We start from the raw sequence: 25,932 nt of genomic DNA on the forward strand, positions 1-25,932 counted from the left end.
CGTCAGCAGATACCCGAGGGCGCAGGTCCCCGGTGAGGGCATCGCTCTGACAGCCTGGAACAGCGGGGAAGCAGAGGGGCGGCGGCCGTGTGCGTGGAGGTGGTGAGGGGCCCTGGGGGGGACAGGGCAGAGCGCGGACACGCCGCACGCAGCCGGACCCTCAGCCTGGTCAGCGACCCAGGACCCGTGGGCCCGGCAGTTTCTCTAGCCCGCTAGTTAGCGGTGGGCTTGTCCTCAACACGCCGGAGCCAGAGCTGGAGCTCGGGAGGTGGTGGTGGCCCGCGGGGCTGTCCCGGCCCTGTTGGCAGAGACGACGAGGGCTCCGAGGAGGCCAGCAGGCAGCAGGGCAGAGCTAGGTGACTGCCCGGTGCGAGGGGTCGTCTATGAGGGCAGGGCAGCTGGGCTCGTCCGCCGCCTGGTGACCACACAGAAGCCCCCTGCCCTCTCGCTCTCCTGTGCCCGCAGTCGCTGTTTCATACCTTCTGTGCCTCAGTCGCCTCCGCCCCCGGGCTCTCCCAGCGAATGTCTTCCACCCCTACGTCCACGAGGAAACGTCACAGCCACGGGAAGAGAACTTCCCAGGGCCCCACTGTCCCGCCGCCCCTCACGTGCACACACACCTGTCTTCTCGCCTGTGACAGGGACGGACTGCGCATGCTCCCAGGAAGACCAGCCCCACCCCCCGCCTCCCCTTGGGCTCTAGGTCTGAACTCAGGGACACCCTCGTGCGATTTCCCTCCGTTTCTAGAAGGAGAGAGCGTGGACTGTGTCCAGTGAGATGGGGGTGGGGAGCAGCCACTGGTTTGGGCCACCTGAAGGTCACGATGGCCTCTGCGGAGCATGTGACTGAGTGACGGGAAGAGAGGACGGTGGGGGGTGGGGTGCAGAGAACTCGGCTCCGTGAGGGTCTCCCCTCCCTGGCGGAACCGTGTTCTGTGTTGTAATGAGAGAGGGAGGGGCGGGGCAGGGGTGCAGGGGCGGGAGAGGTTAGAAACAGAAGACGCTGAGGGACAAGGTCCAGCAGAGAAGCCAACGGACGACGCAGGGCGCCCACGGCCACTGGCAGCGGGGCCCGAGTGCCGGGAGCGTGTGACATGGTGACACAGTGACAACACGAGCCGCCTCAGAGACCCCGCAAGCAGCGTCCAGGTCACAGGTGGAGACTCCTGTCTCCCGCGGCCCCGTCTCTGAACAGGCCGGGTCGGGGGGTCGCCATCAGCTCTCGTCCGGCTTCCAGCAGCTGCTTCCCGACTCTGCCTTCTTCCGGGTCCCCCGCTGCTGCGGCCACTCCGGAGACTGTCATGCTGCCCTCAGGTCTGGGATGCCCCCTCTCACGGCCTCTGTCGGGACCCTCAGCACCGTCCAAGTCTCCTGTTCTCCAGCAGCAAGGCCCCTCTGTCTCTCCCACAGCACCACGTTCCTCGTGGGCAGGAAAGGCGTTTATCTGTCCTTTCCTCCTTCTACCCGGTGTCCACCTCTGCCTGCCCCGTCTGTGGGGCGTTGCCCGGGTCAGGGCTCCCCTCCAGCAGGCAGGGCAGGTCCTGTGTCATGGCAAGAACGTGGAACTGAGACACCTGGGGTCACGTCTGCCACGGAGTGACTGTGGGCTGGCCTGACCATACCGTCTACCTGTAGACCTTCCGTGGGTCTCCGACCCGCCCTGGATCTATAGGGGCCACGTCGACCTGACCTAATCACCTGGTCATGCTGGGTCAGCAGGATCTGGGTTGGCCGCTGGGGGGCGGTGCGGCGGGGTGGGCGTCTGTGGTGGCGAGTGATCCCACAGGGCAGGAGAGGGACGAGCCCTCGCTCCGGGTCCCCCCTTCTGCCTCCTCGGGGCTGGTCGGTCGGGCTTATCTCCCCCCGGCACACTTCCTGTCCTGGCAGATGGGGCCAGTCTTTCCGCAGAGACCAGTAACAAACGCGTGGATTATAGCAGGTCTCCTCTGCCCTCCTGTTTTCTTTTAAATTCTCTATCAAATCAAGTTCTCCCGATGCGAAGCTCGCCGTTTGAAAGGTTCTTGGTGCGCTCTCTGTGCTGGGCGCCCATCACCGAAGGCTGGTCCTGGAAGATTCCCACCACCCCGAAAAGAAGCCCCGTCCCTGTGTCAATCCCTCTCCTGCGTGCGTCCAGTAATCTTCGCTCCATTTCTGTGGATTTGCCCATTCTGGGCATTTCTCATAACTGAAGCCATCAGTTACGCGGCCCTTAGGGACCAGCCTCCCTCGCGTGACCCTGTTGTAGCATGTGTCGGACCTCCTTCCCTCTTACGGCTTCTCATCGCTTGCCCGGGGACCACGTTGCTTACGGAGTCCTCCGCTGACGGACGCGGGGGCCGAGTCCATTTCGTGTCCCCGTGGGCCGCCGCGAAGGGTGCTGTATGAGCACCCAGGCACAGGTCTCCCTGTTCCTCGGTTCCCTGCGGAGGAGGGAACGCGGAGTTACCGTGTGGCAGTGGGAGGGCCCTCCAGACGGCTTTCCCGAGGGTCTGCAACACCTCGCGTTCCCCCCAGCACCGCGGACACTGGGTCCGTGCCTCGTCCGTCTTCGAATCCGGCGGTGGGAGGGCCCGGGAGAGAGGACGCTGCCGGCTCTCGCCGCCCCTTCCCTGATGCTGGTCACGCGGGACAATGTGCTCTGCCGGCTGTAATTGTGTGAGACGCACGCCCGGCCTTTGGGCGATTTCTCGTCCTTGCCGGGGGGACGACGCAGCCTTGGTCCTTCTGCGGATCTGTGTGCACGCACCAAGGGGACCCGTGTGACTCAGGTGCTGCGTGACCACCCTGCCTGGCATCCCCAGTCTCCGAAAGGGGCCAGGGCTTCGTGGAACGGAGTTGGCGGGGTCTTGCAGGGCCTGGGGCACGAGGCTGTGGGGACGTCTGTCCCGGGTGACAGGCTGCTTCCTCCGGAGCATCGGCCGGGTCACACTGAGCAGGAGGCCAGTGCGGGTGCTGCGTCTGGGGCTTTCTGGGCTCCAGCGGCACAGCGGCCAGCACGGTAGGAGGGGGCGGGTGGGTGGCATCCAGAAAGCCTATCCTGGGACACTGGGTGTCTGAAGGATGAACACAGCAGGGCACCGCCCTGGAGCCCGCATTCCCGCGCCCGAAGGACAGCCAGGAGGCGGGGAGTGGAGGGAAAAGGGCCGGGGTCCCGGCTCAGGGGTCCCGGCTCAGGGGTCCCGTGGGGCCCCTCCGGCCTCGTTCCCCTGAGAGCGGCCGGCAGGGTCTGGGCTTCAGGCCAGGTCTGTGTTTGAAGTGAGCGCTCAGGTCAGTCTTGGCTTTGGACACTTGGCCGTAGATTCCAAACTGAAAATACGTATTTCCTTTCCTTTCCCACAGACCGGCTAGATTTCTCCTGGAGGCCAGTGCGTCTGGAAGATTCCGTGTTGACTGAATGGAGCCGTGGTCCTGCTTCTCCGGGAGGAGGGGCCACCGGCTGAGAGCAGGGTCACCTTTGGGGGCCGGCAGCAGATCCAGGGCAAGTGGGAGTCCAGCAGGGAGGGTGGGGCCCCCGAGTGGCCGCGGCCCCGTCTCCCCGCTGAGGCCGGACAAACTCAGCTTTACGGTGGGTGCCTGGCGCCTGGCCCAGACCTGCCCACCTGCCTTCGCTCCCAGACCGTCCCCGGCTCAGAAGGTCAGAACTGGGTGCCGTGGAGGTCAGCTGGTCAGCTGGCCTGGAGCGCCCCGAGTCTGCAGATCCGGGTCCCGCCTGGGACCCTGTGACTCAGACCTGTTTTTGGAGGGCGGGATGGCGGCAGGGCCTCAGGAAGGCAGCGTTTTGGGCAAGCACTCTGGGGGATTCTCGCCCACACCGTGTGGCTTCCGGGCTGCTGTTCGCAAGTGACTACAAACCTGGTGGCTCTAGAAACACAGAAACCCTTTGGCCACGGTTCCGGAGGCCGGAAGTCCACACTCTGTTTCCCTGTGGCTGCCGCCAAGGCCATGTGCCTGCAGAGGCTCCGGGGCTGTGTTCCCGGCCTCCCCCAGGTCCGGGGCTGGTGGCATCCGTGGCCTGTGGCTGCAACGCTCCAGCTGCTGTCCCGTGGGCACATCGCCTCCTCCTTTTCGTGCTTGACACGTCTGGCCCCGCCTGGGTCTCTCGAGGACACTCGTGGTTGCATTTAGGGCCAGGATAATCTCCCCATTTCAAGAGCCTCAACTTAATCTTATCTGCAAAGATCCTTTTCCGAATAAGGCGCTGCTCACAGGTCCCAGGGATTAGGTGCCAGGTCTTGGGGGACCATTCTCCAGGCTGCCACACACGCTAAATTCAAAAATCCCTGATGTGTGAACGGGTGGTTTCTGGAGGGGAGGGGAGGGGAGGAGAGGGTGGGGAGGGGAGGGAGAGGGAGAAGAGAGGGGGAGGGGAGGGGAGGGGAGGGAAAGGGGAGGGGAGGAGAGGGTGGGGAGGGGAGAGAGAGGGAGAGAGGAGGGGGAGGGGAGGGGAGGGGAGGAGAGGGTGGGGAGGGGAGAGAGAGGGAGAGGGGAGGGGGAGGGGAGGGGAGGGGAGGAGAGGGGAGGGGGAGGGGAGGGGAGGGGAGGGAAAAGGGAGGGGAGGGGAGGGCGGGGAGCAGGTGCGGGGTTGAGGGAGGCAGGCTTCCAGTGACCATGAGTGCATCTCGGGGGTGGGAAGTGCAGAGCGGGGACTGGAGTGGACAACACTGTGATGACCGTCCGGTGGCAGGGGTGACCACACCGGCCGTGGGGAGCACCTTGGAGCGTGGAGACATGTCGGGTCAGTCTCTTGTGCGCCTGAAACCAGCATAACGCGTGCGTCTACTACGCTTCAACAGTGAAAGTTAGAACGATCACGCATGGGGTCCACGTCCAGAGAGGAGACCAGGCCCAGGGAACAGGAGCCACGAGAAGAGTGACCCATCCAAGGTCACATTCCCTTCTCCGCAGAGAAGCTGTGACTCCTGACCCCCAGGCCTTCCCTTCCTGGCCCCCCGGGTCCCCAGGAACAGCAACAGCTGACACCTGCTGAGTGAATCCCACACCCTGTCTCGTGACGCCCCGACTGGTGACACTCTCAACCCTGCAAGGCGGGTCCCCCTATTATCTTCCATTTTACAGATGAGAAAATTGAGGGGAGGAGGTTGAGTAATATGCTCAAGGCGAGCTAATTACTGGTGGATGTGGGACAGAAACAACCTAACCTCGCTCGTGGGGCAGGCTCCGCTGGGCTCGCTCTGACATTCCCACCCCCCCCCCCCTTCCTGGCCATCCTCTGAGCCACTCCCCCAGGGCCCGGCAAACACTGGAGCCACAGGACTGGTCTTCCCACCTCAGCCCACCGGGCCCACCGGGCCAAGGGCAGGGGAGCGGGCCTTGCCCAAGGTGGGAGTGGCTGGGATGCCACCAGACCTCCTAAGGAGGGGCCCCCCGCAGGTTCCCAGCCTCCTAAGTGTTTGCAGAAACGCTCAAGGCAAAGGCGAAGGTGGGTGACATTCATTAGTGCTTTTGTGACTCACTTCCCAGGGAGCAGGCCCCTGGATAAAGGTTCCCGGCAGCGTCACCTCCCCGTGGCAGGTGCCCGAGAGCGCGGCACGGCTCTGCCCCCTGTCCCCCCTGGGGAGCCCTCGGCCATGTCTGCGCTCGTGGCCAGCGTATCTCAGCGGCAGGCGGCAGCTCACGGTCTTGGCTCCCAGCACAAAGCCGTCAAGTATTTAGGCCAGGACTTCGAGACCCTGAGGAGGCAGTGCTTGGACTCGGGGGTCCTGTTCAAGGACCCCGAGTTCCCAGCGTGCCCGTCAGCCTTGGGCTACAAGAACCTTGGACCACACTCCCCCCAGACTCGAGGCGTCGTCTGGAAGCGACCCCTGGTAAGCAGACCGGCTTGCAGCTGAGGGTCTCACGGATGGAGGGTCCTCACTTCTGGTCGGAAGTAGTTGAGGGAGAAATCGTGCCCCTGGGCCCTAAGTTTCTGGGTCCCCTATTTTGGAGCAATCCCCCCCACCAAGACTTTCTCAGAGGCAGTGAGGTATGGAGGGAACACCACACACAGGCTTTGGGACCAGACGCGTTGGATCTGAGCCCGTATGGCCGTGTGCAGAAACCTCACCTTTCTCATCTGTGGAAAGGTGCTTCAGGGTGGGGGGTGCAGAACCGTCCTCCCCAAACCCAAGCCGTGACCTCCTGCTCTGGGACCCCTGTCTGGTGACTCAACTGGAAGGATGGGGGCCCCTCTGCAGGGTGAGAGCCGAGACCAGGGCTCCGTGCCGTGTCTGGCACATAAGGCCACAAGGGACCATGATCAGTGGCCCTACGCCAGGCGCCTCTGTTCTCGCCCACAACGGGAAAGCCAAGCTGTGGGAGCCGTCTCCTCGGCAGGGGTGGGGAACAGAGCGCAAGGCAGGGACAGCGCCGTGGACGTGATCAGAACCGTCCTTCGGTTCTGGCTCCCGCTGCCCCAGGGTCTGCGTCCTGCCCGGTTTGCAGGACGGTCTGCTGGAGAAACCCGTCACCCCACTCGCTCCTGCCAACCCGGCCCATCCTCCGTACCCGAGACCTGAGGGGCTAGTCGGGGGTGTTGGCAAAATCGAGGCCAGGAATCGGTTTTGGGTTCTTATTTCGAGAGTTGACGGCCGTTTAGTTTCCAAGGACAGGTCGTCCAGCCTGAGTTTTCGGCCAGGCGTGGGCTCCGTCCCGGGGAAGGCGGTCGGGGAGACCCTGAGGAGGGAGCTGTGGTCCCAGCTGTGAATCGGGGACAATGGAGGTGCTGCACAGAGACGTCGACTGCGAGCCAGGGGACCCGGGGTGTCCAGAGGGGGCAGCCTAGTGGGGCTGGGGACCCCAAAGGGCCTGGGGAGGGGTGAACGGGGATGACGGGGGTTTTGCCGGGTGACCGAAGCCACGGGTCAGTTAACCTTTGCCAAGGTTTTCTCCTTCATCTGAGATTCTCAAAGCTCCTACCTCCCCGACCGCTTTGCTCTGCCCCAAACCGAGTCTTCACCAGGTCTCACTGTCCACATAAACACGGTCGCTGTAGAGCGGACGCGTGGGTTTACGCGAGGCTGTGCTCACACACCGTGAGGTGTCACACATCCTCTGAGACCCTACCGACGTCACACAGGCTTCCGAGCTGGAAACGGCCCTGACCCTCCCTCCGTCGGGCGCCTGCCCCAGTACCTGGGAAAACCAGCCCGGCCAAGAGGCTGTACCCCCTCCCCAGACGCCTCGGGGCCGCCCTGACTGGAGCTGCGCTGATGGGCCCACTTCCCCCTTCTCTCCTTCCTTCCTTTTCTTGCTTCTACTTGTGGTAAAATACACATAGCGTAAAACTTCCCGTCCCAACCGCCTCTAGGCTTGCCCGCCGAGCGCTTACCCTCTCGTGCACTGCCAGCACGCCATGGGCTCCCAAACAGCTTGTGAAACGGGGCCTCTGTCCTCACTAAACACTGTACGTGGAACCACACGGTATTCGTCCTTCCGTGACCAGTTCATCTCACTCGGTCCGATGTCCTCAGGGTCACCCCTGCGGTAGCAGGTGTCAGAATTTCCTTCCTTCTGGAGGCTGAGCCCCAGTCCACTGGGGGTGGACGCCACGCTTCTCTCATTCACTAATCGAGGGACGTTCAGGTCGTTTCCACCCTCTGGCTGTCGTGGGTCATGCCATTATGATCACGGGTGTTCAAGTATCTCTTTGAGACCCAGCTTTCAATTCTTTTGGGTGTATGCCCTGACGTGGAACCTCCAGATCGTATGGTAATAATGTTTTTGATTTTTTTAAGGGAAATAAAATGTATTTTTTTTTAGTTTATTTTTAAAAAATGTTTATTTATTTTGAGAGAGAGAGAGAAAGAGTGAGAGGGGGAAGAGGCAGAGAGAGAGGGAGGGAGAGGCTCCCAAGCAGGATCCACACTGTCAGCGCGGAGCCCGACGTGGGGCTCGATCTCATGAACTGTGAGATCGTGACTTGAGTCGATATCGAGAGTCAGACACTTAACCGACTGAGCCCCCAGGCTCCCCTTGTTTCTTTATTCTTCTGTTTTATTAATTTTTTTAATGTTTATTTGTTTTTGAGACAGAAAGACACAGAGCACAAGCAGGAGAGAGGCAGAGAGAGAGGGAGACAGAATGCGAAGCAGGCTCCAGGCTCTGAGCTGTCAGCAAAGAGCCCGACGCGGGGCTCGAACTCACAGACTGTGAGATCATGACCTGAGCTGAAGTCGGACGCTCAGCCGACTGAGCCACCCAGGCGCCCCCCAACAAGTGTCCTCCTTAATGCCCATCACCCATTTAGCCCAACCCCCCACCCACCTCCCCTCCAGCAACCCCCAGTTAGTTCTCTGTATCTAAGAGTCTCTTAGAGTTTGCCTCCTTCTCGGTTTTTATCTTATTTTTCCTTCCCTTCTTGTATGTTTATCTGTTGTTTCTTAAATTTCACATGTGAGTAAAGTCCTAGGACATCAGTCTTTCTCTGCCCGACTTCTTTCGCTCAGCATAATCCCCTCCAGTTCTATCCGCGTTGTTGCAAATGGCAAGATTTCCTTCTTTCTCGTGGCCGAGTAACATTCCACTGTGTGTGCATACAACGCCGTCTTTGTCCGTTCATCGGTTCCTGGACACTTGAGTTGCTTCTGTATCTTGGCTGTTGTAGGTGATGCTGCGGTAAACACCGGGGTGCCTGTATCCCTTTGAATTAGTGTTTTTGTATTCTTTGGATAAACACCTAGTAGTGCAGTTGCAGGGTAGTTCAATTTTTACCTTTTTTTTTTTTTTTTTTTTAAAGCTTAACGTTTCTTTTTTTTTCAACGTTTATTTATTTTTGGGACAGAGAGAGACAAAGCATGAACGGGGGAGGGGCAGAGAGAGAGGGAGACACAGAATCGGAAACAGGCTCCAGGCTCCGAGCCATCAGCCCAGAGCCCGATGCGGGGCTCGAACTCACGGACCGCGAGATTGTGACCTGGCTGAAGTCGGACGCTTAACCGACTGCGCCACCCAGGCGCCCCAATTTTTAACTTTTTGAGGCACCTCCACGCTGTTCTCCAGAGCGGCCGCGCCATTGTGTATTCCCACCAGCGGCGCACGCGGGTTCCCCTTTCTCCGCGTCCTCGCCAGCACCTGATGTTTTCTGCTCTTTGACAGTGGCCGTCCTAATGTGCGCGGGGTGGCCTCTCACTGTGGTTTTGGTTTGTGTTCCCCCGATGATGACGCTGAGCGTCTCTGCATGTGTCCGTTGGCCACCCGGATGTCTTCCCTGGAGAAATGTCTGTTCATGTCATTTGCTCATTTTTAAGTTGGGTGATCGGCTTTTTGGTTTCACTCGCTGCTTTGGAGGGTGATGCCTGACTCTGTTTGTTTTTTTTTTTTTTCAACGTTTATTTATTTTTGGGACAGAGAGAGACAGAGCATGAATGGGGGAGGGGCAGAGAGAGAGGGAGACACAGAATCGGAAACAGGCTCCAGGCTCTGAGCCATCAGCCCATAGCCTGACGCGGGGCTCGAACTCACGGACCGCGAGATCGTGACCTGGCTGAAGTCGGACGCTTAACCAACTGCACCACCCAGGCGCCCCAATGCCTGACTCTGTTTGTGCCAGGGACTTCACGCCAGCTGCCTGGCTGTGGCTCTAATGACCCTGCCTCGCACGAAGCTGTTAACTTGTACCTGTCCTGCGGGGCGCGCGGATGGGGTGGGCTGAACACGCATGCACGTATGCTTTGGTCCTCTTGACAGATGATGCTGGCTACTTAGATGTTTCCTGAAATCATAAAATTTGGTATCCTGACCCTTTCAGGGTCTTTGCCTGTTTTGTTTTTTGTTTTGTTTTGTTTGCCTATTTTTTTTTCAACGTTTATTTATTTTTGGGACAGAGAGAGACAGAGCATGAACGGGGGAGGGGCAGAGAGAGAGAGGGAGACACAGAATCGGAAACAGGCTCCAGGCTCTGAGCCATCAGCCCAGAGCCTGACGTGGGGCTCGATCTCACGGACCGTGAGATCGTGACCTGGCTGAAGTCGGACGCTTAACCGACTGCACCACCCAAGTGCCCCTTGTTTGCCTATTTTTACGCTGCTGAGCAGAAGGTCTGCTTGGGCTCTCGTCTCGGTGGTGGAAGACGAGTTTGCCCAGATTGAAGATCTCAGGGTCCAGCTTGTAAGCTCAGGATAAGCTTTGGCTATTCACGATCCGAATGAGATTTTCTCCGCTGGGGCTGGACACGGACGACAGACACAACGGTGGCCGTGTGAGACCCGGGGCCTCCCGCCACCCTCCCCATGCTGTCCATCCTCGTGTCCCCACGGCGCCCGGGCCCGCTGCCTGAGGGACGCCTGGCGTGCGCGGCCCAGCTGATGATGTTCTTTTCCGCCTTTGTTAGCAGTTGAGCATTTGGTGGATCCTGAGGACAGGCTCCGGGGGAGGGGGTGATGCCTGCTGCGTAGTGAGGACCCAGGGGAGGGGTGGAGGGCGTGGCTCTTGGGAGGTTGGGGTGCAGATGAGCGGCCGGGCCTCCCCCTGGGGCTGCCACACTCCCTCCTCTGCTGTCTCTGGACTAATGGATTTGGCCGCATCTATTAGCGCTGGTCACACACAGATGCCAGTGTGGAGCCTGTGCGAGCCTTCTCCAGTGGGGAGCAGGCAGCGTGTGGCTGAGAGCCTGGGTCTGGGCGCCAGGCACATCGGGATTCTGGTCCCCTCGGTGCCGTCTCCTGGCCCTGTGACCACGAGTGAGATGCTGACCCCCCAGGACCCAGTCTCGACATCTGTAAAAGGGGTAATAACATCACTTACCTGGCGGGGTTATCCGGAGGCTTGGATGAGAGAGCGGGAGTGGGTTGAGCACGGCGGTGCTCGGGGCTGGGAGCACCCCTTGGTTCACGTCAAAGGGCGAAGTACAAATAGGAACGGAACACACGGGGCCAGGGCAGGGGCGTTAACCTGACCGTGGAGTCCGGGACAGTTCATCACTGCGGACATTCGAGTCGGAAGGTGGGGTTGGGAGCAGGAGCAGGAGGGCACGGGTGGGAGCGAGCAGGGCTGCGCAGATGTGCGGGAGAGAGGGAGGCTGTGGGAGACAGAGGTGAGGCTGGGAGGTCAAGGGGGCCGGCCGCAGGGGTGGGAGCGCCAGGCAGGTGATGAGGCCGCCACCCTGGCGGTGGTGACCGAGGTGACAGCACCGTGGGCTCTGGAAGCCACGGTCGGAGCTCCTGAATCTGTCAGACGTGGGCTGATGCCCCGGGGCGCTGTGTTTCCCCGTCACCGCTGTCACCGTCACCTGGAGTGTGCCGTCCAGTCACTTCCTGCCTCAGCCTCCTCAGGGTTCCCTGGGGGTCCCTGTGCCCTGCACCATAGGCTGATACGGGCTGGAGTAACGTATGTGTGTGTTGAGATCCCTGCCCCAGCGTCATTAACACCATTACGGAGAAGGGGGAGGGGGGGACGTGTGCCTCTCTGAAACCGCCCAGGGCCAGCGCGTTCCTCGGTATCTCCCGCCCACGTTCCGGCAACAAGCCGCGTGGGGAGACTTCGGGAACACGCTGCGGCCACAGCTCTGAGCCGAGATGCAGTCTGCTCGCCGAGCTGAGGGTCCGCACAACCCGGGAGTAGTGGCGTTTCTTGGTGCCTGTTTCCGAGGAGGCATCGTGAATGATGCTAACCGACGACGCGATAAACCAACGTCCCCTTCGCCTGTAGGCCACGCGGTGCCATTCCTACGACACGGTACGCCGCCTCCAGGTCTCGCAAACCACCGTCTCCCAGACCGAGCGCAAGATCTTAGCAGAACTTGGTCTGAGTCTGCTTAGATCTCAGTCTCATGAGCTTACGTCACAGGAACTGTGACTTGTGCAGCTGGGGACATGGCCATCCTCCGTGGCTGGGGGTTGAAGCCAGGGGTTTGGGTTGGCTCGACTTGGGACTCGAACTCATGGACCTCAAGAACAGGACCTGAGCTGCAGTCGGATGCTCAGCTGACTGAGCCACCCAGGCACCCCGAGAGTATGTTTTTAATGTTTATTTTTGAGAGAGAGAAAGTGTGAGTGTGGGAGGGGTTGAGAGAGAGGGAGACGGAGTCCCAAGCAGGATCTGCCCCATCAGCACAGAGCCCGACGCGGGGCTCGATCTCCTGAACCCTGAGATCATGACCTGAGCCAAAGTCAAGTCAGATGCTTAACTGGCTGAGCCGCCAAGCACCCTGGGAGGGGACAGTCTTTCAGGAGGGTTTTCAAGGAGCGAGATTCTGTGAGACCCTGCTTGGTGCATCCTCTCGTCTTTCTTCTCAATGTTTTTTGTCCCTCTCTTTTTAATTTTTCATTTTCCAAATCTGTCCCCCTTCTGCTCCCCAAGAGCTGACGGTCTGGAGGCCGGGAGCCCCCAGTACCTGGCATCAGCATTTGCAGCTCTGAGAACCCCTGGTTTGGCTGACACCAGGGCGTCTCTCAACTGCCCCTGGAGGTGGCCGAGAGGGACCCGGACAGAGCTGCAGGCCCGCCAGCGGCCCAGCCGCATAACCTGCGGTTCTTACAACGAGGTTGTGAAGTCTCCACTTGCTGAGAAAGCGTGGACAAGACACGTGTGATCGAAAGCCGGCATCTACCGCGACCTCCTGCCTCCCCCCTACCCCGGTCCTTCTGCCTCCTGCCTCCTGTCTCCACACATACACACCCCATCCTCCTGCCTCCTACCTCCCCCCCCCCCCATTTCCCCATGGTCGGTCACAGAAGGGTCTCTGTTCCTTGAGGGTCCACCCTCGCCCTGGACAGTCTGTCGGAGGCAACGCAGACCCACCTCTCCCTTGGGGACAGAGCCGTGGTCAGCCCCTCGGACAGTCTGCATCCTCTCCCACCCAGAGAGCCCCAGACACAGTCCCTCTCGGGTGTTTCTCGTTTTCCCCCTGAGCGTATGCGGCCTACACCCGGCTTTTCTCCGACTCTTCTGTGAGGGTCAGTCCTGGTTTCCCGAGCAAAGGCCGGAAGCACCTTGAGTCTCAGGACCCGTTCTCCCTTCGCTCCTGCCTTGCCCTCTTGCCCGCCTGCCGAGCTGTGCGCGGAGTGGGCTCCCGGACGAGTTGGACAAGCTGCTCGGGGGAGTACACCGGCCCTGTGGTGGGGGGTTCACCGGAAGGAAGGACGCCTCGCGGGGCCCGGAGCTCCAGGCAGATGCCCCGCGGAGGGGCGTGAGCGCAGGGAGCGCGGCTGGGGTGTGTGGGTGCATCACCGCAAGCTCTCGCCTAGGGTCACACCCCACGCTCCAGCGCCTGGGTCAGTGCAAGGGGCCCCCTTCACGCTGTCAGGCGGTTAATGAGCGTCCGTGGGTGCACAGCACTAGTTGGGGCGAGGAAACGCTCTGTAAGCCCCTCTGTAGGTAGGGGTGCTGAGAGGTGAGCTCACGAGTCACCACATTATTGCCGGGGCCACTGCCTTTCGTCCCTCCCTGCCCTGCATCTCCACTCTGCACCCTGGCCGCCTTCCCCCTCCGCACCTCTGCTCCGCACCCCGGCTGCCTCCTCCTTCCTCCAGGCTGCAGAGTCCTCGGCAGGTGATCTGGGCTCCTCCCAGGCTGAGCCCTGACCGTGACGCTCCCTGACCTCCACTCCTTCCGGCACCGGACGACCAGTGACTCGTGTTTTGTCCCCTTGCTTTCAGGAGCTGTGTGCCAGCCCTCAGTTTATCGTTGATGGAGCCAGGCGCACGGACATCTGTCAGGGAGACCTGGGTGAGTACGGGGTCAGCCACAGCCCTCTTTGTCCGTGGTCAGGGCGCGCGTGTGGCCGTGTGCTGACTGACGCGAGATCAAGCTGTTGGACGTGCCATCGCCTGTGCGATCTTCTGTGTGGGTCTGCGTTTCTGGGCGGTTGTCTTCACTGTGAGTCTGCACAGTTGGGAGTGTCACTCCCCAGTGGGGTCCCGCATGGCACCCGGCCCCGTCTAACGCAAGAGTCACGAGCCGGGATGGCGGGCACACGGTGGCGACCGTGCTGCGATGCGCATTGAGGCTGGTTGCCTGTAAGTGGATGTAACTCGCCCATGGAATGGCCACGTCCGTATAATTGTGGTCTGTCCACGGGACGGTTCTAAACTCCGTAGGAAGACGAGGATCCCGTTTTCTCGCCAAGCTGTGTTTCGTAGCCTGGAATCCTGGGAGAACAGCGTCCACCTCCCAACCTCCCACACTCCCTCCGAATCAGATGCACTTACACTTAGAAAATCGTTTGTCCCAAGTTTTTGCTAAGTTCTGGCCTCGGGTGGGGGGCCGAGGCTCCCCTTGAAGGTGCCTCAGCGCTGCTGGCCTCTCAACCGTCCCCAGCCCGTGGGGTCTGCACACGGAGTCGCCCGACGCCGACGTCTCAGGGGACGGGGTGGCCCTCGGTCGAGCTCACTGGGCTCCTGACCGCCAGCCTGTGCCGGCTGCAAGGCCAGAACTGGAGATCAGGCACCGGGTGATCCAGTCCCACCCGGAAAACCAGCAAAGCAAAAGGAAGCATCCACACAGGCCCGGAAACCCTGTCTTCCCAGGAAGCCCCTCCCTCCTCTCCTGCTGGTTCCAGCCGAGAACACCTGCTCTCCTCAGCCTGCCAGAAGGTTCTAGGAATTGGAAGTTCACAGGGCATTTTATTTTAAGTGTTCCCGCATTCTGGCTGTTACACGTGGAGCAGACACCGCCTCGGCCGGAGCCCACAGAGCGTGAGAGCAGAGCGGCCGGGACGTGGCCGCGGCCTCCTTGTCCCAAGCCCTGTGGCTTCTGTGCCCCTTGTGCCCGGACTCACGGCCCTTTTACTTCCAGCCAAATGTTTAACCTAATTAGCATGCGTCTCAGGGACACAGCTTTGAATGTCCACTTGTAACAGCTCCTCGTTATAGATGCGTTAACTTTGGGAAAGGTATTTAATAAGTGCCTTTTAATTGTCGGCCTGAATAGAGGTTCTTGAGTAGTTTCGAGCAGGGAGAGGAGAGGTTTCCAGAGGAGGCCTGCGTGTTGCCATGGTGAGCGCATGCAGCCGCGGAGCCAGACAAGGACCAACTGCCCTCAGAAGCCGCCTCCTGGGTAGTGAGAGGGGCCGCCAGCCGGTGCCCCGGGGGAGCCCTGCCTCCGCGGTGGCCTTTCGAGAACAGAGCGTAAAGGGGCTGGAGGGCACGTGGTGGGGGCCTGAGGGCCAGCCGGGCGCCCTGGGCCCTGGGTGGAGGCCCCCGGGGGAGGCTCCCCATCCGACCAGGAGCCTGGTGGCCCTGGCGAGTCAGGGCGCGCCTCCCACGGTGTTTGTCCAGTGCTGAGAGTCCGATATAGCACAGGGGGCCCTACTCTGGGTTTACTACGTTTTTATCACCATTGCTACCCCCGGTCTATCATTTTGTTATTTCGGATGCACGCCGTTCACCAGTGACAAATCCCGGAGAGTGTGCGGTGAAAAGCTAGCTGCCTGCCTCCCCGGGGGCCCGCCGCCCTGTCACCGCCTCTTGTCCGGCCCGCTGGCTTATCGCGTCCTTGCGCTGGCGGCAGAAAAGTGTAGGCACCGCTGTTTGTTCTCTTTGCGCTTAACCAAGTGCTGGTCTTCCCACAACGTGTCGGAACAGCTGGGTCCCCTTCCCGCTCAGCGCTGTCCCGTCTTGACGTCGCCTGCCGAGCCGTCTTCTCCTTTGCTGTTACGACACGCGTAGCAGCGGATATCCTTCTTCCTCTGCCCTGTCGCACGTGGGTGCCTGTCCCTGGGCCTGCGGCACCGCAGGTTCAGTCCGCAGGGCGCTGATCTGCCGCCCGCCGGGCCGGGCCTGCCTCCCGGAGGCGTGAGCCGCTCCGCGCCCAGCGGAGACTCTGGGCTCACCTCGGGTCCAGGGCCTGGCCTTCTCTGGAGGCACAGTTTTAGGAGAATAAAGGCTGGGAAGCGAGTGATGCTAGCCAGCTCCTAGCGCCGTGGGCCAGGAGCACAGGAAACGCCCGTTCTGGGCCCCTGAGGGGCTCCGCGACCGCGACTATGGGGCAGACGTCTCCGGCAAGTGGGTTCTGACACTCGCTGCCTTCAGCAAATGGGGAGCAGAGACATCCGGAGTCCAGAGGGAAGTTAGATCATTCCTTTTGTTTTTTGTTTTAGGTTTATTTATTTATTCTGAGAGAGACAGAGAGAAGACAAGTGGGGGAGGGGCAGAGAGAGGGGGAGAGAGAGACTCCCAAACACACTCCCCACTGCCAGCGCAGAGCCCGACGTGGGGCTCGAACCCACAAACTGTGAGATCACGACCTGAGCTGAAACCAGGAGCCGGACGCTCAGCCGACCGAGCCCCTGGCGCCCCGGAATTAGAATGGTTTCCGAATCACGACTGCTGCTGCGGAGCAGGGTGAGGGAGAAGGGCCCCCTACGAGGCCCTGGTGGCTCTGGGGCCTCTGCCCTGCTTCCTGTCTGCCTGGCAGCGGGCGTGGGCGCTGAGTGTGGGCGTGGGCTCCCGGGGGCTCCCCGCACCTCCCTGGAATCACTGTCCTTTCTTCCTGGTTGTCTTTCTTCCGGGTCAAGCCCTGTGTTCTCGTGAAGGGGGCGTGGGTGGCCCGTTCCCCACGTCTCCACAGAGAACGAGCAACAGGTCCTAAATCCCGGCTCCTTCTCTGACACGTTCCCCTCACGGATTTTTCCGTGTGAGTCGGCGCTCCCGCGAGGGGGCCACAGCGGACTGGTGTCTCCATCCTTAAAATGCTCTCCGGGACGCCTTAGATCTGTGGCCTCCTTTGAGGAGGGCGTGAAGTAAGTCAGTTCATCAGGACTGGCGACCAGACGGCCTCAGCACGTAGAGAGCCAGACCCCTCACAGACTCTGGTGGGCGCGGGTCAGGCCTCCAGGAAGTGCTCAGCCGCAGATGGCCGTTCCCGCAGCCAGGCCTGGGTGAGGAGGGCGAGGTTCGCTTTTGCCAACGGGGCCTTCTCCTACTTAGGGTGGTCCCCCTTCCCTCCATTTGATACCTAGTGCTCAGTGCCCCTGCGCTCGGACCCACTATCACAGTATCCCGTCTACTCTGAGGAAGGGGCCCAGGACAGTCATTTACATGTTAGTATGAATCTGAGCCAGTGCTTACAGGAGGATTTGTGTGTCCTGTGTGGTCGGAATGGTTGCAGGCAAAGATGTGCAGCTGTGGCAGCCGCGGATCACATCACAGTGGTTGTAAATACCTCAAAATACCGTTTCAATTTCTACTCATTACCACCTCGTAATTAAGCTGTCACCAGGCCCCACCCCAAACCTTTTACATCGAACGTTGACAAAGAAACACAAACCTTCCTGTGTCATAATTGAAAAAACATTTTAATAACGGTTTCGATACAGTTTATGATGTCCTGTTTTTCATGTTATGCATTTAGAAACATTATTCTATCCGTCCCTCACGGGCAGAGATGCTGCTCAGCTCCGCTGGGGTCACTGGGTCTGAGGCCCGAGGCTCCCTGGCCCCCCAGAAGCCCTGCCCAGGGGCTGGGGAGTGACGCTCACCGAGGCCAGTGTAGAACTTTGTCTGGTCCACTAGCAGAGAGAGTCCGTCCGGGGTAACCACTTGGTCTTCCAGACGCCTGTCCCCCTCCCGTCTCCTGCCCCCGATGCTGCTGGGCTGGCCTGACAGTACCCAGCAGGGCATGTCTGCGGTGGGCACGGTTCCCGCCTGGGCCTTCTGCCGCCACGCGCCTCGGGTACCACGCTCCTGGCCTCTTGTGCTTTGCTGAGGCCACGGGAGGCCTTGTAGGTATCTCTGCCCTCCCAGGGCTTGTCTCCTCCTCGCCGGCTGGAGGCCGCTGGGTCCGTGCAGATGGTCCCTCCTCACCGGATTCCGTCTCGGTCCCCGTGCCCGTGGGCTCTCGGTCCCTGTGCCCACGCAGCCCCCCGGCACCGCCTCCTTGCTCTAAGCTTGGAGCCCCTGTTCCCACTGATCCCCACCCGCCTTCCCAGAAGCTGTATCTGTGGACGGGGTCGGGGTCGAGGTATCCTGAGGACATTACGTCTGCTGTTAACCCCCGCACGCACGTGTACCTGTTATGTCCCGATCCCCTCTGCCAGCTGGGGATTTATATTCATATGTGTTCTTAAACATTCCTCTTGTTACAAGTAAGTCCTTTTTGCTCAGTGCCAAATGATCCTGTGCAGTGAATCGTGAGGTACAAACCCATTTTACAGATCAGAAAACCCAGGACCACAGGAGTTAAGTGGGGGCTGCAGGTGGCTCAGCAGACAAGTCCGAACCCACGTCATTTCTGCTTTTCTGAGCTTGTAGGGACCGATTCTCAAAGCTCTGATCCCAGCGTCCTGCAGACTGTCCCCCACAGTGTGGGGTTTGGTGGTGACACACAGAGCAGGGCCCCCAACCTGAGGGCGGGAATCTCCCACAGGTGTGTCCTCCTGGAGGGGGGCTGGGACTCTCACCCTGTGACTGTAAGGGCCCAGAATGTCCACGGAGGCTCCCGCTCGGGTCCCTCGGGGCACAGGCACTGCTGACTTCTTCACTCACTGGCCCCTGCACCGCCCAGCCTGCCTGGGCAGATACTGCGACCAAGTGGCAGTGTGGTCAGGGAGCAGGTGACGATGACCAGGGTGAACAGGAGCCGGGGACACCCGAGGCCGTGTCCCAGCTGCTATGTGTCCCAGGCTGCCGGGCATCTGGGCTCTGGGCAGAGCCTGGGAGAGGGCAGAGAGGTGTCCGTGGGGCAGAGGCTGGCCCCAGAGGAGGCCGGGGCTCTGGGGACCCGGTCACCCGGTGACTCCGAGGCTTGGAACTGTCTGGCTTTGTCTCTGCTTGCTGGGGTGAGGGCTGGCATCAGTGTGCCTTGGAGGGAAAGAAGAACGGTATAATTACAGGGCTCGGAGGGCCTGCAGGAGGCCACGAGGCCACGTTCCCAAATGCGGGTGGGCCTGAGACGGGTCCTGCTGTGACAGCGTCTCACGTGGGCACCCGGGTGAGACGAGACCCCTCTGCTGGCCTGGGCACCAAGCCAGAGCGGCGAGAGGGAGAGGAGGAGCAGGGGAGCGGAGCGGGGCTCCCGGAAAACTCTGTAGCGACAGGGTTAGAAGGATCGTTGTCACCACCAGGGACGTGTTGCCACAGAGCCACATCAAGCTGTCTTGTCCGACCTCTCTCCAGCGCAGACCCCTCCCGTGGGGCTCTGGCTTGTCAGCCCCCCGCTCCCCGTGCCAGCATGCCCCTCCCCCAACCCCGGGGACGTGTGCGATGTCTGGGGGCGGTGTGGGTCGTCACTGTGGCCTGGGGTGGGCTGAGCATTCTGTCACACACAGCGGGATTCACTCAGGATACAGGAGCTCAGAGACCCACGTCTGCTTCTGGTCTTACCCGCTGTCTCCACTCTCCCCGTGTGCAATGTCGTTGCACAGCAGCTAAGGCATGAGACCTTCTCCCCAGTAATCAACACACAGCTTTTCGAATCACTTCTGACAATTTCGTGCCGACCCACGTGATTTCATTCAGGTAGCATTTTATCCTGGGGTCTGCGAAAGCGTCCGGGCCCGCTGCCCGCCTCCACTGGGCTGTCCGTGCAGCCGGGGGAGGCTGGGAACTGTGCGGGAGGGGACACCCCTGTGCGGGACTGTTTTAATGCAGCCAGAGGTGGGAGGCCTGGAAGGCGCCAGACGCGGAGGGGAGGAGGCCCGGTTGGCTTTGCGCCAGCGGCAGAGCTAAAACAGCACCGGCTGGTGACGGCCCAGCAGGCGGAGGCCTCGGCCGCCCACCATCGAGTCTTGAAGGTGGACTTTTACAAGGTGGCGCAAAGCCCTCCATACCCTGTGCTGTTCTCAGTGGGACCCCGGCTCCCTGACCACAAGTTGGGGGGAATGCAGACCGTCCGATTACAGGGGTTCCGCCCTGTCTCTGAGGGGCTCCCATCTCTTTTGGGCCAACACTCCTCATTCAGTCGCCCTTTTGGGGGCGCTTTCTTGCTTCATAAAGGCCAGCCCCTCCCCAGCCTCCCCGAGACGCCTGAACACAAGGAAGGCCAACCGTCCCCTGGGCAGGGGAGAAGGGCCACGAGTTTCTGACTGCGGTCCCGTGTGTGGCCTTCCCCCGGGCGGTTCTGCGACACCCACGGGCCGTCCTGTGATCCAACTCAGTTCTGACGTTGTCTAGGTGGCGTCAGACCCACCAGCCCCGGGCTCAGCCCTACGAGACCATCCCCGCCTCGGACGCCAGGCTCAAGTCCACGGGCTGACCTGTGCTTCTGACCAACTGGCTGTGGGTGGGAAGGTCCCACGACCCCTCCTTGGGTCAATGTGCCGGAGCCGCTCTCACTGCGCAGGCAAGCATTTTACTCACTGGAGCTGGTTTCCTAGAAGAGGATGCACCTCACCAACAGTGCCGGGGGAGAGGCACAGGGTGAAGTGGGGACGGGGCGGGGGCGCTGGTCTCCCCGAATCTGCATGTGTGCACCAGTGACAGACGCCTGGTGGATAGGATCATTGGCTGCCGGGGGATGATGGGCTCCCAGGTCCGCGGGGGGGGGGGGGGGGGCGTGGGGGGGGAAGGGGGGACTGAGGGCTCCGTTCCCCTGGCAACCAGTTAGGTAGGTCACCTGCCCGGGGTGGGGGAGGGGGACTGAGGGCTCAGTTCCCCTGGGAGCTTTCAAAGCCACCTCATTACCATAACAAAAGAGTGAGTGACACTGTCTCCCACTGCTTCAGCCTGGGTTACCATAACTGAAGAGTGACACTGGGTTTCCTGAGCCCTGAGCCCAGAAACAGGTCCGAGACTGTCATTCATTACTATAAACGTCAGAGCATCACAGGCCGGCTGGTGCCAGTGTGGTCCCTGTACCCTCCAGCCCGTTCTCCTGCTACAGCCCAGGGTTCCTACGCCCGACCCCGCAGCCACCACAGCTCTGGGGGGCAGGGGTTCACCTGCCTTGTTCCCTCCCGGCTCCCAGGGGGCGTCCCGGTGGCTGGGCTGGCTCCCTCCTCTCCACCCCACCCCCACCCCCAGGCTCTGTGCATCCTGTTCCCAGAGTCCCGGGGGGGGGGGGGGGGGGGGCCCGCCCTCTGCTGTGGCTTTGTCTCAGCCCTTCTGCTCTTTACTCTGGTTCCTGCTGTTCAGCTTTGAAGGGGCCCCTGCAGGGGCTCCGGCACCTCACCTTTCTCCGTCCTTCCTCCCACTTCCTCCCTGCGCCCCCGTGGCCCAGACGCTGCCCCCCTTCTCCCTTGGTGTCCAAGTTCTTGACACGCAAGGTTCACAGTAACACAGTAACACTGGGTGTTCAGACCTCAGGCTTTGACTCGGACGTGTCAAGGGAATTTTTGATTTAGTGACTTCTGTGTCAAAAGCCTGACTCAGGATGGCTGTCTCTTCGCGGACTTAGAGCTTCTTTTGACAGAGCGCCTCATCGTTAGGGCTCGGGTCTGCCTGCTGCTTCGTGGCCCTGAAGCCCGTGGCTGCAGGGGTGGAAGACTCCCGGGCGTCCTGATTTCAGTGGGATAAAAAATCACTTTGTTATTTTAATAGACATTAGCCCCCTTACAGTAAAACCTGAGTGAGAGTGGGAGGAATGAAGCTCAGGTGTCCCCGACTTCCCCTGAGGTCAGAGACCCGGGACCCCCAGTTCCAGCTGCCTCGTTGCTCCAAACTCTGCCCCTCCTGCGGCCGGACCTTGCTGGAAGGTGGCTGGCAAGGAGGGACTTGTCCGTCACAATTTCCCCCTCCTTCCCGCCCGCCTTGTTCGTCACCGAAGCCTTGTGGCTGCTTCTGGAAATGCAAACCCGGCCACAGATCACAGCCGTGTCCCTCTTGAGATTCATGTGGCCCCGGCTTCAAGGCAGGTCCCCAAACAAGTGCTGGAAAGTTCTGAGCAACAGAATACATGTCCCCCCAGGAGCCTCTCGAAGGGGAACATCCTGGCTCGGCGTGTTCCTTAGAAAGAGCATCCGCTCGGGGCGCCTGGGTGGCGCAGTCGGTTAAGCGTCCGACTTCAGCCAGGTCACGATCTCGCTGTCCGTGAGTTCGAGCCCCGCGTCGGGCTCTGGGCTGATGGCTCAGAGCCTGGAGCCTGTTTCCGATTCTGTGTCTCCCTCTCTCTCTGCCCCTCCCCCCGTTCATGCTCTGTCTCTCTCTGTCCCAAAAATAAAAAAAAAAAAAAAAAAAACGTTGAAAAAAAAGAAAGAGCATCCGCTCACGCCTGACCGGGGCTGGTTGGAAGCCCAGAGCCTGTGAACCCACCACGTGCACTCCGAGCTCTGCGCGAGCACGAGGGGGGGCCCGCGAGACGTCAGGACTGAGGCAGATGAAAGGAAGATTAACCTCCTCGAGCTGGGCAGCCCCGTTTGATGTCAGCCACTGAGGGACGCTTAGTTTCCGTGACTTGACTTGTAATGTCTGAGGTATCGGAGGTGGGCAGCCGGGAGCAAGGTCAGTGCCAGAGGGAGCCGGGGGGGCCGTGCCTGGCCGTGAAGGCACCTGCCTCCCGGAGTGGCCACCCTGTCAACCCCTCCCCAGGGGCACAGGCCAGGGTGACTTCCCTTGTTATCTCCCCCTGCCCCCAGGTTTAGGGGCAAAGGCCCCGACATTGGTGGAGGTGGGGCCTGTGGGCCCAGAGCATGTCCCCTGGGGCCTCGCTTCCCCACAGACCCGGGAGACTCAGGAGCAAACACGGAAGGTGCTCCTGGGGGTTTGCACAAGGACAAGATGTAATCCATTCATTCATTCCGTCACTTGCTTATTTATTTTTGTCGAACACTCATTGAGCCCCTACTATGGGTCAGCCACCTGCGGGGGATGCCAGACAAGGAATCCACATCCCTGCTGGGGCTCCAGGAGGGTGCGCCACCTGAGGGGGGAGGCGGGGTCATGCCTCGGCTGAGCACCTGCCGTGCAGAAGGAGCTCTGAGTCCACACTGGGTGCTGACCATGACCCCGAGGTGCACAGAGCGGTTTAGATACGCTCTTCGGGAAACACAACGGAACAGAGTGACGTGTGGCTGGAGAGGGGGCGGGGGCCTTGCAGCGACTTGCAGGCAGAGGGACCAGGGACCGAGGGGTCAGCCACCCAGGGGGAGGCGAGGGCACGCTCGTGCACATCCGAGTCTGACCAGAGGTCAGGTTCTCGGTAGGAGAGGAAGGAGGAAAGCTGGAGACGTGGGTCACGTTCGCGTGTTTTCTGTCTTTCCACTGTCGACCCCACCAATTGGGTGCGTGGAGGTGAAATGGTCAATTTTCAGGGATGGGGGGGTGGGAGCAGAGAATTTCCCAGGACTCCCAGGGAGGGTGCAGTGGCCACCGTGACCCCAGGGTCCATCTGACCCTGAAGGGTGAACTGAACAGGACGGTGAGGGCCAGAGAGGGCAGGGACCCTGTGGGCCGGCCTGACCAGCGTCCCCGTGTCACGGCGCAGGTGACTGCTGGCTCCTGGCGGCCCTGGCCTCCCTCACTTTGAACGAAGAGCTGCTTTACCGCGTTGTCCCCAGAGACCAGGATTTCCAGCAAAACTACGCGGGGATATTTCATTTCCAGGTATCGTGCTCTGCTCGTGGCCCTTGAACAGCGTGGGGATTGGGGTGCAGCCGGAAATCTGTGGATGACGTTGGACCCCCCCCAAATGTCACTACTTTTAACTTACTGTCGACCTGAAGCCGTCTCGATAATGTAACCAGTCGATTCACACGTAGTTTGTGTGTTACGTGTATTTACACACTGTGTTCCTAGAATAAAGTAAGTCGGAGAAAACAAAATGTTACTAGGAAAATCATAAGGAAGAGAAAACACATTTTCAGGACTGTGCTGTATTTATCGAAAACAGTCCACGCGTGAGCCGTTCTCACTGTGCAAACCGCGTGGCCCAGGAGCAGCTCCCGCCCAGACCCACGGAATCTGTGGGGGGCCGGGGGCACGGCGGTCCCCCCGGGGGCTTCTGGCGCTCCCCTGGGTCTGAGAACTGCGGCCCCCACGCATCCGCGCTCCCCGGCTGTGTGGTCTTGAGGAGGAAGCCCCTTTGGGTGAGGGTCCCGGGGCGTGGGGTCCGGTTGCCCGCTGCGCCATGCGGGTAATTCGTGCCTCCTGCGTTTCCTGCTTTCTTGTGGGTGCGGAAGACCAGGGCCCGCCCTTGCGGGAGCTGGGAGCTCAGGGGGGGCACTGCCCCGTGTCTGTGCGCCCGCAGTTCTGGCGGTACGGCGAGTGGGTGGACGTGGTCGTGGACGACAGGCTGCCCACCGAGGATGGGGAGCTGCTGTTCCTTCGCTCCGGGACGGGCGGCGAGTTCTGGGGCGCCCTGCTGGAGAAGGCCTACGCCAAGTGAGTGACCCAGGAGCCAGAGGAACAGACCTCGGGGCCAGGAGGTCACGGCTCAGTTCTGTCCCCCGTGACCGCATGAATCGGGGGCGAGCCCCTCAGCCTCTGTGCCTAGTTTTGTCCTCTTTGGACCCCACTCTCCCTTCTAGGTCCAGGCGTATTTTTACAGGAGTGATGAGGATGAGTAGATGGGGCACTTAGATGCTGACCCCTGCCCTGCGGCCGCCTCCCCTTCCCGTGGGCTCCCCACGTGTGATCTGACGCGTGTCACTTTCTGGCTCCCTGTCCTCCAGCCCCATTCCTCCAGCCCTCTTCCCAGAGCAGGCGCCTGGGGGACTCCCAGCCTGAGGGAGGGGCCCCCTCATCCCTGCCTGTGCTCCCTGCCCCCAGGGTCAGCTGTTCAGAGGCTGAACTTTGCTTTTAAAGGGGCAGGTGGGCGGCTTGGTGACAGATGACCTGACATTCGTTCCTGCACCTTGCTGGTCCAGAGCAGACTCGGCAGAGGGCCCTCCCTTACCTTCTGGTCCACGCCGCGTCCCAGCCCCAGCCCCCACGGTCCCCTCGCTTGTGAATGGCGCGCTCTTTCCTTCTTTCACAGGCTCAACGGCTCCTACGAGGCTCTCACTGGAGGGTCTCTGGTGGAGGGGTTGCAGGATCTCACAGGCGGCATCTGTGAGTGTTATGACCTGAGGAAGCCTCCGGCCGGCCTGTTTCAGATCATCCGGAGGGCCCTCCGCGCGGGGTCTCTGCTGGCCTGCTCCATTGATGTGAGTCAGTGCGGGCCCCTCTGTTCCCCTCGTGCGGCAGGGGAGGGGCTGGGCAGGAGAGCGGCCAGGAGGCTTTGGGCCAGAGCAACATCCAGGCTGAAGGGGCAAGTCTGGTGACACATGGGTCCCAGCACGCGGGGGCGGGTTGGGACCTGATTAGTGGGTAGAACGGGGGCTCCGATGAGGAGTTAGCAACCAGGGAGCAGCCCTGAGAATGGAGATCTGCTCCGGATCCCAGCTCCCTCCTGTGCTCCCCCCTCTCTGCTGAGTAACCGTGGGCTTTAGGAAACAGATTTAGGACATACTTGACGGGCTTTGGGACCCCTGAGGAAAAGGGAAGCGGTTCTGGAACCAGGGTGCTGGCCATCCCGACCCTGGGGCGGCGTGGACGGACGCACTTTTCCGCAACGTCTCTGCATTAGTGTGTCTTTGGTGGAGAGACGGTGCAGGGCCCGGAGAGAAAGGGGGGAGAACCAGGCTTGTTCAGAGCAGCCGTCCTGGATCGGTGGCACGGGGTCACCCTCGGGGAGCAGGTGACACCCCAGTTTCCGGGGGCATCTGGAGGCTGTGAGCCTGGAGCTGTGGGCCTGCTTGGAGGGGCTGGATGGGGAGGGCTCTGCTCCCTGAGGTCACTGCTGCACCTGCACCCCAGCACTGCACGAGGCCCGTCTGGGCGGCGTGTCCTCGGAAAGCCCTGTAGGGGCCACCCGGACAGGGTCAGGATCAGGGTCCTCATTCCCCATCAGGTCTCCAGTGCAGCTGAGGCAGAAGCAGAGAGCACAACCTGCCAGAAGCTGGTGAAGAGCCACGCGTACTCGGTCACTGGCGTCGAAGAGGTAGAACGGGGGAGGGGAGGGGAGACTGCACGTGCCCAGGGCGCCCTGGGAGGGGCCACCTCTGGGAGGTTCCCTGCCCCCCAAGGTCCCTCTCTGGCTGCCCCTGACACTCACAGCAAGGGCCCTTCTGGCCTTGTGGATGAT

At 61.1% G+C, this 25,932-nt stretch overlaps 1 protein-coding gene and 1 long non-coding RNA gene across 2 annotated transcripts in view; one reads left to right on the top strand and one right to left on the bottom strand.

Annotated features, from left to right (window-relative positions):
* Positions 1–5,425: 5,425 nt before the first annotated feature.
* Positions 5,426–25,932, top strand: part of LOC123586592 (calpain-8-like) — a 33,004-nt gene continuing 12,497 nt past the window's right edge. Inside the window, 6 exon segments of the mRNA XM_045455816.1 lie at positions 5,426–5,825; positions 13,593–13,662; positions 23,293–23,411; positions 24,055–24,188; positions 24,784–24,952; positions 25,699–25,788. Of these exon segments, the coding sequence (XP_045311772.1) occupies positions 5,589–5,825; positions 13,593–13,662; positions 23,293–23,411; positions 24,055–24,188; positions 24,784–24,952; positions 25,699–25,788 (819 nt within the window). The 5' untranslated portion in view covers positions 5,426–5,588.
* On the bottom strand, positions 17,210–19,481 carry LOC123585317. Its single transcript, XR_006706057.1, has 2 exons — positions 19,164–19,481; positions 17,210–18,734 (listed from the first exon to the last, which is right to left on the bottom strand). It is a non-coding gene; the product is annotated as an uncharacterized LOC123585317 (long non-coding RNA).

This window comes from Leopardus geoffroyi, chromosome C3, assembly GCF_018350155.1.
Source record: "Leopardus geoffroyi isolate Oge1 chromosome C3, O.geoffroyi_Oge1_pat1.0, whole genome shotgun sequence".
In the NCBI taxonomy this organism is placed as follows: domain Eukaryota; kingdom Metazoa; phylum Chordata; class Mammalia; order Carnivora; family Felidae; genus Leopardus; species Leopardus geoffroyi.